This window comes from Diaphorina citri, unplaced genomic scaffold, assembly GCF_000475195.1.
Source record: "Diaphorina citri unplaced genomic scaffold, Diaci psyllid genome assembly version 1.1 scaffold922, whole genome shotgun sequence".
Taxonomy (NCBI): Eukaryota; Metazoa; Arthropoda; class Insecta; order Hemiptera; family Psyllidae; genus Diaphorina; species Diaphorina citri.
In genome coordinates this window covers 40,585-52,588 of record NW_007378353.1, presented here as the reverse complement: position 1 = coordinate 52,588, position 12,004 = coordinate 40,585, and the positions used below count along the sequence as shown (strand labels likewise).

The following is a 12,004-nucleotide window of genomic DNA, read 5'->3' as shown; positions in this document are numbered from 1 at the left end:
AATTTTTAATCAACTTGGAAATTTTTCAAATTTCGAGCCCATGAAAAAACCTCTTTCGAAAAACCTCCCGTGATTTTTCTCTGTGGCCACATGACAATCGAATGAAGCGCGGAAATTCAAATTTCTTTGATAAACTGATAAGAAGGCAAGACAGGCAAGTGCTGCAGTGTTTTTTCCGGTTAATTTAGAAGAATAATGATTTAAATATGGTTTAATTGATATTTCCGCTGTTTACTTCAAAAAACCTCCCATGATTTTTCTCTGTGGCCACATGACAATCGAATGAAGCGCGAAAATTCAAATTTCTTTGATAAACTGATAAGGCAAGACAGGCAAGCCGCAAGTGCTGCAGTGTTTTTCCGGTTAATTTAGGAGAATAATGATTTAAATATGGTTTAATTGATATTTCCGCTGTTTAAATCGTTAGATAATGTCTTGGTTTAATGTGATCAACTAGGGTGAAAACTTGGAAAAATCAGAGAAAAATGACCCTTCAGAGTTTGTGATAGTTACATCATTTCTTTACAATGCCGTTTATGGAATTGATAGATTCCTTGTCCACCAATCCATATTTTGGGGCTGGATTTGGTCTCTTTGGCTTAGGAGCTGGAGCAGCCATTCTAAGAAAAGGTGAGTAGACTTTTGCCAGTATGACAAATTGAGCTAAACTTGCAAGTGCTAGGTCGCGGGTTCAATTCCCAGCCATGGCAATGTTTATCCTAAACAGACTAGGTTTATTCTCAGAATGGCTTCCTCTCTCCTAACCTGTCCTCCTCCAAGACCTTTAATACAGCTCCCTCTATCAAACATCTTGAGTTTTTTTCTCCCACCAATTTATTATTATTATTCAAAATTATCATGAATAATTATGGTTATTTGTTTCCAGGGGCTCAAATTGGAACAATCCTGTTCAGACGTCACTACATGATTACGTTGGAAATCCCCTGTCGTGACAAAAGCTACCACTGGCTTCTACATTGGATTACTGTGCGGGGTGCAAAGAAAACTCAACATCTGAGTGTGGAAACTAGCTTTGAGAAATTTGACACAGGTTACGTGAAAACGAAATATGACTTCATACCCAGCATAGGCACTCATTTGTTCAGGTAAATTGACACTTATGTCTTCAGGTAAAATTACATTCAATTGCTGTTCAAATAATGGTGTGGTGGGTTCAATCTCAGCTGAGGCATGGAATTTTGTTAATGATATAATTTGATTACACAAATTTTCGTTTTAAATCTAGACCCTGCACAATGTAAGTTCTAAATGAATCTATCAACATTAAAAAAAAAAAAAAAGCGTCAATAATAAGTGTGGTGGGTTCAATCTCAGCTGAGGCATGGAATTTTGTTAATGATATAATTTGATTACACAAATTTTCGTTTTAAATCTAGACCCTACACAATGTAAGTTCTAAATGAATCTATCAACATTAAAAAAAAAAAAGTGTCAAGAATAATAATAATCATTGGGTGGTGATATCAATTTGTCAGTTCTTTTTTGTGTTTATCTTAAACTCTAGGGCTTTATATTATTTTTCAGTTACCAAGGGAACTGGATTCGTGTTGAAAGATCTCGAGAATCCACCACCTTGGATATACAGCAAGGCATCCCATGGGAAACAGTAACTAACTGTAACAACGGAGGTGTTATCGTTCTGAGATCGAAGAGACAAGAAGGTCAGGATAGGAAAAACCTAGCCGCTCCTAGAACGAACCATATCTCGTAGATTCGTAGAAGCTTAACCCATCCTTTAGGGCTCTCTAGCCCCTACACCTAATCTTCAGATTGGGCTTAAAATGATCCAAAAAAAAAAAAAAAAAAAAAAAAAAAAGAAGAAGAAGATATAATACCTATAAGCTTTTTATGCAGAAACCCAAACAGTTGCCATAACTGTCAAACAGTCTGTCCAAGTTTGATAAAATTTCCCAAATATGTCAAACACATAAAGTACGTTTGCTCAATGAACTTTGGACCCCATTGGACCTTTGGGGGGCCCAGATTGACCCTTTTTCTGAGTTCACTGAATCACTAGTTTGATTTATTTTATTTCATGGTATCACTCCGTTTCTTCTCTCTTTCAGCTCGCACGTTAGCACTAAAGCAATACGAGGGCAAGACAGTCATGTACACAGCGCTTGGCTCTGAATGGCGTCCATTCGGTCACCCAAAGCGGCGTAGACCTCTCAATTCGGTGGTACTGGATAGTGGTGTGGCAGACAGGATATTGAACAGACCTCGTGGGATAGTGACACAGAGAACCGTGTCTCCTTTCCAACCGATCTTTAGCGGAACACAGAGAACTATGTCCCTTTCCTAGGAGAGTGTAGCAGTTTCCGGGTAGGAGAGTGACAGAACTGTCTCTCTCCCACCCGAGTTAGAGAGTGGCACAGAGAACTATGTCAATCTCATTCCCAAGTTAGAGAGTGACACAGAGAACTATGTCGCTTTCCCACCCGGGCAGGAGAGTGACAGAACTGTCTCTCTCCCACCCGAGTTAGAGAGTGGCACAGAGAACTATGTCAATCTCATTCCCAAGTTAGAGAGTGACACAGAGAACTATGTCGCTTTCCCACCCGGGCAGGAGAGTGACAGAGAACTGTCTCTCTCCCACCCGAGTTAGAGAGTGGCACAGAGAACTATGTCAATCTCAGTCTCAAGTTAGAGAGTGACACAGAGAACTATGTCGCTTTCCCACCCGGGCAGGAGAGTGACAGAGAACTGTCTCTCTCCCACCCGAGTTAGAGAGTGGCACAGAGAACTATGTCAATCTCATTCCCAAGTTAGAGAGTGACACAGAGAACTATGTCGCTTTCCCACCCGGGCAGGAGAGTGACAGAGAACTGTCTCTCTCCCACCCGAGTTAGAGAGTGGCACAGAGAACTATGTCAATCTCATTCCCAAGTTAGAGAGTGACACAGAGAACTATGTCGCTTTCCCACCCGGGCAGGAGAGTGACAGAGAACTGTCTCTCTCCCACCCGAGTTAGAGAGTGGCACAGAGAACTATGTCAATCTCATTCCCAAGTTAGAGAGTGACACAGAGAACTATGTCGCTTTCCCACCCGGGCAGGAGAGTGACAGAGAACTGTCTCTCTCCCACCCGAGTTAGAGAGTGGCACAGAGAACTATGTCAATCTCATTCCCAAGTTAGAGAGTGACACAGAGAACTATGTCGCTTTCCCACCCGGGCAGGAGAGTGACAGAGAACTGTCTCTCTCCCACCCGAGTTAGAGAGTGGCACAGAGAACTATGTCAATCTCATTCCCAAGTTAGAGAGTGACACAGAGAACTATGTCGCTTTCCCACCCGGGCAGGAGAGTGACAGAGAACTGTCTCTCTCCCACCCGAGTTAGAGAGTGGCACAGAGAACTATGTCAATCTCATTCCCAAGTTAGAGAGTGACACAGAGAACTATGTCGCTTTCCCACCCGGGCAGGAGAGTGACAGAGAACTGTCTCTCTCCCACCCGAGTTAGAGAGTGGCACAGAGAACTATGTCAATCTCATTCCCAAGTTAGAGAGTGACACAGAGAACTATGTCGCTTTCCCACCCGGGCAGGAGAGTGACAGAGAACTGTCTCTCTCCCACCCGAGTTAGAGAGTGGCACAGAGAACTATGTCAATCTCATTCCCAAGTTAGAGAGTGACACAGAGAACTATGTCGCTTTCCCACCCGGGCAGGAGAGTGACAGAGAACTGTCTCTCTCCCACCCGAGTTAGAGAGTGGCACAGAGAACTATGTCAATCTCATTCCCAAGTTAGAGAGTGACACAGAGAACTATGTCGCTTTCCCACCCGGGCAGGAGAGTGACAGAGAACTGTCTCTCTCCCACCCGAGTTAGAGAGTGGCACAGAGAACTATGTCAATCTCATTCCCAAGTTAGAGAGTGACACAGAGAACTATGTCGCTTTCCCACCCGGGCAGGAGAGTGACAGAGAACTGTCTCTCTCCCACCCGAGTTAGAGAGTGGCACAGAGAACTATGTCAATCTCATTCCCAAGTTAGAGAGTGACACAGAGAACTATGTCGCTTTCCCACCCGGGCAGGAGAGTGACAGAGAACTGTCTCTCTCCCACCCGAGTTAGAGAGTGGCACAGAGAACTATGTCAATCTCATTCCCAAGTTAGAGAGTGACACAGAGAACTATGTCGCTTTCCCACCCGGGCAGGAGAGTGACAGAGAACTGTCTCTCTCCCACCCGAGTTAGAGAGTGGCACAGAGAACTATGTCAATCTCATTCCCAAGTTAGAGAGTGACACAGAGAACTATGTCGCTTTCCCACCCGGGCAGGAGAGTGACAGAGAACTGTCTCTCTCCCACCCGAGTTAGAGAGTGGCACAGAGAACTATGTCAATCTCATTCCCAAGTTAGAGAGTGACACAGAGAACTATGTCGCTTTCCCACCCGGGCAGGAGAGTGACAGAGAACTGTCTCTCTCCCACCCGAGTTAGAGAGTGGCACAGAGAACTATGTCAATCTCATTCCCAAGTTAGAGAGTGACACAGAGAACTATGTCGCTTTCCCACCCGGGCAGGAGAGTGACAGAGAACTGTCTCTCTCCCACCCGAGTTAGAGAGTGGCACAGAGAACTATGTCAATCTCATTCCCAAGTTAGAGAGTGACACAGAGAACTATGTCGCTTTCCCACCCGGGCAGGAGAGTGACAGAGAACTGTCTCTCTCCCACCCGAGTTAGAGAGTGGCACAGAGAACTATGTCAATCTCATTCCCAAGTTAGAGAGTGACACAGAGAACTATGTCGCTTTCCCACCCGGGCAGGAGAGTGACAGAGAACTGTCTCTCTCCCACCCGAGTTAGAGAGTGGCACAGAGAACTATGTCAATCTCATTCCCAAGTTAGAGAGTGACACAGAGAACTATGTCGCTTTCCCACCCGGGCAGGAGAGTGACAGAGAACTGTCTCTCTCCCACCCGAGTTAGAGAGTGGCACAGAGAACTATGTCAATCTCATTCCCAAGTTAGAGAGTGACACAGAGAACTATGTCGCTTTCCCACCCGGGCAGGAGAGTGACAGAGAACTGTCTCTCTCCCACCCGAGTTAGAGAGTGGCACAGAGAACTATGTCAATCTCATTCCCAAGTTAGAGAGTGACACAGAGAACTATGTCGCTTTCCCACCCGGGCAGGAGAGTGACAGAGAACTGTCTCTCTCCCACCCGAGTTAGAGAGTGGCACAGAGAACTATGTCAATCTCATTCCCAAGTTAGAGAGTGACACAGAGAACTATGTCGCTTTCCCACCCGGGCAGGAGAGTGACAGAGAACTGTCTCTCTCCCACCCGAGTTAGAGAGTGGCACAGAGAACTATGTCAATCTCATTCCCAAGTTAGAGAGTGACACAGAGAACTATGTCGCTTTCCCACCCGGGCAGGAGAGTGACAGAGAACTGTCTCTCTCCCACCCGAGTTAGAGAGTGGCACAGAGAACTATGTCAATCTCATTCCCAAGTTAGAGAGTGACACAGAGAACTATGTCGCTTTCCCACCCGGGCAGGAGAGTGACAGAGAACTGTCTCTCTCCCACCCGAGTTAGAGAGTGGCACAGAGAACTATGTCAATCTCATTCCCAAGTTAGAGAGTGACACAGAGAACTATGTCGCTTTCCCACCCGGGCAGGAGAGTGACAGAGAACTGTCTCTCTCCCACCCGAGTTAGAGAGTGGCACAGAGAACTATGTCAATCTCATTCCCAAGTTAGAGAGTGACACAGAGAACTATGTCGCTTTCCCACCCGGGCAGGAGAGTGACAGAGAACTGTCTCTCTCCCACCCGAGTTAGAGAGTGGCACAGAGAACTATGTCAATCTCATTCCCAAGTTAGAGAGTGACACAGAGAACTATGTCGCTTTCCCACCCGGGCAGGAGAGTGACAGAGAACTGTCTCTCTCCCACCCGAGTTAGAGAGTGGCACAGAGAACTATGTCAATCTCATTCCCAAGTTAGAGAGTGACACAGAGAACTATGTCGCTTTCCCACCCGGGCAGGAGAGTGACAGAGAACTGTCTCTCTCCCACCCGAGTTAGAGAGTGGCACAGAGAACTATGTCAATCTCATTCCCAAGTTAGAGAGTGACACAGAGAACTATGTCGCTTTCCCACCCGGGCAGGAGAGTGACAGAGAACTGTCTCTCTCCCACCCGAGTTAGAGAGTGGCACAGAGAACTATGTCAATCTCATTCCCAAGTTAGAGAGTGACACAGAGAACTATGTCGCTTTCCCACCCGGGCAGGAGAGTGACAGAGAACTTAGACCAACTTTCACCATTTCTCTACACGATTCCTGGGGTTTGAACCCAGTACTTTCCTAATAAAAAACCAACTTTCACTATGTCTGCAGACAATTCCTGGGGTTTGAACCCAGTACTTTCCCAATAAAAAAACCAACTTTCACTATCTCTGCAGACAATGCCTGGGGTTCGAACCCAGTACTTTCCTAATAAAAAACCAACTTTCACTATGTCTCTACACGATTCCTGGGGTTCGAACCCAGTACTTTCCCCAAAAAAAAAAAAAACTTTCACTATCTCTGCACACAATTCCTGGGGTTTGAACCCAGTACTTTCCTAATAAAAAAATCGATTTTGAAAATTTGGACCGATTGCAATACTTTCTCATTACCTTGTATAGGTTCCCTATACGTAAGGGTAATAGAAAGTAAAAACAACTTTCACTATGTCTCTACACGATTCCTGGGGTTTGAACCCAGTAGGTACTTTCCTAATAAAAAACCAACTTTCACTATGTCTCTACACGATTCCTGGGGTTTGAACCCAGTACTTTCCTAATAAAAAAACCAACTTTCACTATCTCTGCACACAATTCCTGGGGTTTGAACCCAGTAGGTACTTTCCTAATAAAAGCCTATTCAACTGGAAAAACATCACAATTCCCATTTCCAAGATAACAATTCCTCGTCAGGGGATCGAACCCTGCAACTTAAAAATAAATACCTACTATTTCTTACATACCACACTGATGGGGTATGAGCCCATCTTGTACTACTTACTTCCTAATATTACATTAAAAAAAAAAGAAAAAAAAAAACAGGTTTAATATCGTCAAAATGTGCTAAAGGTATTTTAAATTACATTTTGAACATATATTAAAGCCTGTTTTATTAAATTTTATTTATTTATATGAAAATACATGCCACATTGGTGGGGTGTGAGCCCATGTTGTAAAGACCACGTGTTACTTAGGTACTAGGTATCTAATACTACATGCCACACTGATGGGGTATTAGCCTATCTAGTAAAGACCCCTTTATGAAAACCACTTTTACTATGTACTTACTGAATAATTAAAATCTACTTAAAAATTACTTAATTTAGTCAATAATTACCTACTTAACTTAATTTTACATGCCACGTGGCGGACCAAGCCCATTATATTAAGACCACGTGCTACTCAATTTCCCATTTTCCCCATAACTAATTTCCCATTTTCCCCATTACTATTGTTACCCTTTAGATCTCTACTCCTACAAGCCATCCCTGGACGAAGGCATTTCATGCCTCCAATCCGTTTGAGGTACGTACCATCCACCCCTGGTACTGTACCCCGGGTGTGTCCCCTACGGGTAACCCACCCTTTGTCAGTAGACACCTTGATTTACTTACGTTAAGAAAGCACCACACTGCAAAAACGAACGAACCGAAAAAAATGTTAAATTGATTTTATGTTGATTTTAAGTTGATTTATCATTATTGCGTTTTAGAAATTGAAAGTTGAAAAAAAAATCTAAAAGATCACAACTTTGACTGACCCGATCAACCGCTGGCCGAGAACTGAACTGATCTTGCTAGCCGATTCCTGGGTAACCCACCCTTTGTCAGTAGACACCTTGATTTACTTACGTTATGAAAAGCACCACACTAACGAAAACGAACGAACCGAAAAAAAATGTTAAAAAAAATTGATTTTATCTTGATTTTAAGTTGATTTATCATTATTGCGTTTTAAAAATTGAAAGTTGAAAAAAATTCTAAAAGATCACAACTTTGACTGATTCGATCAACCGCTGGCCGAGAACTGACTGAACTTGGTAGCCGATTCCAAATGCGTAGAAAGCTAAAGTTTGCCACGTACAAATTTTCCTCGATTCTGATTGGTCCACGTGACTCCCTTCGAGTATCGTATGATTCAAGCCGACTCCAGACTTTTTCCGAAATTTGGTCAAATGAAATTTCACTTTCTACTTTCTAAAGATTGATTTATTATTATGGGTTTATTTTTCCTCGTTCCTTTTATGTGTTTGTTTTGATGAAAAATCTATAGAAATAGGATGGACTGACCATTGCGGAACTGAAAAATGTCTTTGCAAATTATTGGTTGAATTTCTGGCCATGTGAATCAGAATAGTGTGAATCAGATTATTAGTATTAGTATTAGTGCTTTATTTAGACTGTCGAATTAGGACATGTAGTCCCATTATCTCAACAGTTTAATATTGCACCACTTTATTTACATATTTGAATCATAAAGTACAAAATGGTAGGTAACAAATTACATAATAATAATAATAAAAAAAGTGAAATACAAATATTCAATATAAAATATATATATAAAAAAAATGTTATTCCCCCACCCCAAGAGAAACGAGGAAGATAATTTCTATTCTCGTTCCTAAACATGAGAGTAAGTGTAGATAAGTTGATAAGTAAGTTAGTAAGTCGTTGTATTCGTATCTAGCAAAACGTACCTATTCCTCCTCTTTTCTCGACCTAAACAGGTATTGAACTCACGCCTGTCAGCTTACAAAGCACTCTGTAGCAACCCCCAATTATTTTGCTAATTACTCACGAATAATGATTCTAATGAATAACTAAGTTGAGAACAACCAAATTCACACACACACATTCTCGAAATGATTACTTTCTAATTTTTACTTTCTATTTTGAAAGCTATCGATAAAACCAAAATCAAAAAGTGTGGAGTCGGCTTTAAACCAAATTCAGCAGGTAGGTACCTAGCAAGGGTGCCTGAGAAACTTTCAAATTTTACTTTCCCACAAGCTCTATTTTTAGATTCTGATTTTCCTTGTTCGCACCAGTGGCGTGTAGTACTTTTGAGTTTTCACTGAATTTGTTTTTCATAGTGCATTGTTGATTGAGTTTATAAAGAAACTGTGTGACTGTGGTTCGAAACCCAGAAGAAGGATAGTAAAATCAAGGTACTTAACAGTACCAGAGGTGTAGGTTGTACATACCTACTTACTAGGTACCTACTTCTAAAAAGATAGCATTTTTCACTATCTCTGCACACAATTCCTGGGGTTTGAACCCAGTACTTTCCTAATAAAAAAACCAACTTTCACCATTTCTATACACAATTGCTGGGGTTTGAACCCAGTACTTTCCTAATAAAAGCCTATTCAACTGGAAAAACATCACAATTCCCTTTTCCAAGATAACAATTCCTCGTCAGGGGATCGAACCCTGCAACTTAAAATTAAATACTATTTCTTACATACCACACTGATGGGGTATGAGCCCATCTAGTAAAGACCCCTTTATAAAAACCACTTTTACTATGTACTTACTGAATAATTAAAATCTACTTAAAAATTACTTAATTTAGTCAATAATTACCTACTCAACTCAATTTTCCATGCCCCGTGGCGGACCACGCCCATTTTTCTCTCTCCCTCTCCCCTTTCCCCTTTTCTCCCCTAATTTCTCTTTATCTCCCCCTTCCATTTCCATTTTCCTTTTTTTTTTTTTTTTACATTTGTTCATATTCTCGTTTTACCTTTCCTATTCAAGTTTTTTTCTTGTTTTTTTTTTTTTTTTTTTTTTTTTTTTTTTTTGAGGAAACTGTAACACCGGATGTCTTATCGTCCCGAAATCTAAGAGAAAAAGACAGGATAGGAGAAAAGCATTCGTTCTGAGAACTTTATTTTATTTTTTTTATTTATTTATTATTATTATTATTATTTTGAGGTTTGATAGAGAGAACTGTAACTGCCAAGGTCTTATCGTCCCGAAATCTAAGAGAAAAAGACAGGATAGGAGAAAAGCATTCGTTCTGAGAACTTTTTCTTTTTTAGAGGTTTGATAGAACTGTAACTGCCAAGGTCTTATCGTCCCGAAATCGAAGAGAGAAGGGCAGGATAGAAGAAAGCCAGCCGTTCCGAGAATAAATCCTATCTGTTTATAACAAAATCCGGCCCGTACAGGAATCAAACTCATGACCTAGCATTTTCAAGGCAGACGTGCTACCCGCCCTAACTAGCTAGGGAGGCATCGAAATTTCAGGCTGGTCTTCTCCCTGTTTAAAGTCCTTCAGCCAGACTAACCTGGTCTACTCCCTCTTTAAAATCCCTTTAAAAAATCCCTCGATCTAGGGGGCACGGTTGGTCCAGTGGTAACGCGCTTGCTTGCCATGCAGAAGGTCCGAATCCCACCATCCTTTTTAGCCCTCTGTTTATTCGATCGTGGTTAAAGAATACCTATGTACCTAGGTACCTAATTTGTTTAATATTCAGTTTATTATAAAAAAAAAATTTTTTTTTTTTTTTTTTTTTTTTTTTAAGAGGTTTATTGGAGGGGACTGCTATGGTCCTATTGTCCCAAAAATGAAGACAGGATAGGAGAAAGCCAGCTGTTCTAAGAACAAACTAATCTGTTTAGGATAAAATCTGTCCCAGGTGGAGAATCAAACCAGCAACCTAGCACTTACAAGGCAGATGTGCTACCATCAAAAACTAACTAGGCTGGCAATCTAGTTTTAGTCTTCAAGTTAGTGTGATTGAGTCTGGAGATTGCTGGTTTGAGTCCAAGCAAAGTCATTAAACTTAAGTTTTTATTTTACTGGCTCAGCAGAATGATCCTGATCTTTGAAGTAGGAAAGGGAAATGATTTTATTAGTGTTTATGGACGATTAGGCTCCCCCACCCATGAAAAAAAGTTGTGACAACACTGTCTTTTTACAGTTTTTGCAAAAGACAGAGCATTGTGTCCCTACCCACTCAATCTTTAGCATGACACAGAGTAGTATTATGTCCCCTCCCTACCCATGCTTTAGCATAACACACAGTATTGTGTCCCGCCCCCCTAGTACTTATCACTACACAGAATCCGAAACGGCTGACTTGACCATATCGTATGATTCAAGCCGACTCCAGACTTTTTCCGAAATTTGGTCAAATGAAATTTCACTTTCTACTTTCTAAAGATGTAGCACATCTAGGTTAGGTTAGGTTAGATCACATCTCTTCAGGACTGCGGCAGAGGTACTTACTGCAGGAAGTCTCTAGTAGACATGAAAGCATTGCAGAATGGTCGCTCTTCGATGGATGTTTTGAGACAGACACTTCAGTTATAAAGTATTTCTGGATGGACTACTTACTGACAAGTACACTCTTCGACATGTTTCAAAAACGATGATGTTGGTAGCTGGTTTTACTATTACTTCAGTTTTAAAAGAGTTTTTCACCAACAATCTTCAGTTCAAGTGGCTTTTCTTCGAATTTCTGCAGGACTTTCCAAAAATTTTCATTTCTTCACATTCAGAAAATTCAAAAAGGGCGGTTAAAATTTTCCTGATAACAGCCACAGAGAAAAATTTACCACAGAGAAAAATTGTACTCGGGTAGTAGGGCCCGTTCACATCATGCAAATACACTTGCTAAAGGCTTTTAAAATCTTTTAATAAAAGAGTACAATTAATGAAAAAATAAAAATCGATTAATATTATTTGAAAAATATATTCCTACAGTAAAAATTCAATACCTACGCTTTTATTTTTAAATTTTTAATCAACTTGGAAATTTTTCAAATTTCGAGCCCACGAAAAAACCTCTTTCAAAAAACCTCCCATGATTGGGTTTATTTTTCCTCGTTCCTTTTATGTGTTTGTTTTGATGAAAAATCTATAGAAATAGGATGGACTGACCATTGCTGAACTGAAAAATGTCTTTGCAAATTATTGGTTGAATTTCTGGCCATGTGAATCAGAATAGTGATTAGTATTAGTATTAGTGCTTC

The 12,004-nt window shown here is 41.2% G+C and overlaps 1 protein-coding gene across 1 annotated transcript in view; it reads left to right on the top strand.

The window, feature by feature from the left end:
• Positions 1-326: 326 nt before the first annotated feature.
• LOC103513085 (mitochondrial chaperone BCS1) overlaps positions 327-12,004 on the top strand; it is a gene marked incomplete at its 3' end in the record, with an annotated part of 16,907 nt that continues 5,229 nt past the window's right edge. Inside the window, 3 exon segments of the mRNA XM_026826377.1 lie at positions 327-630; positions 887-1,106; positions 1,546-1,627. Coding sequence (XP_026682178.1) covers positions 528-630; positions 887-1,106; positions 1,546-1,627 — 405 coding nt within the window.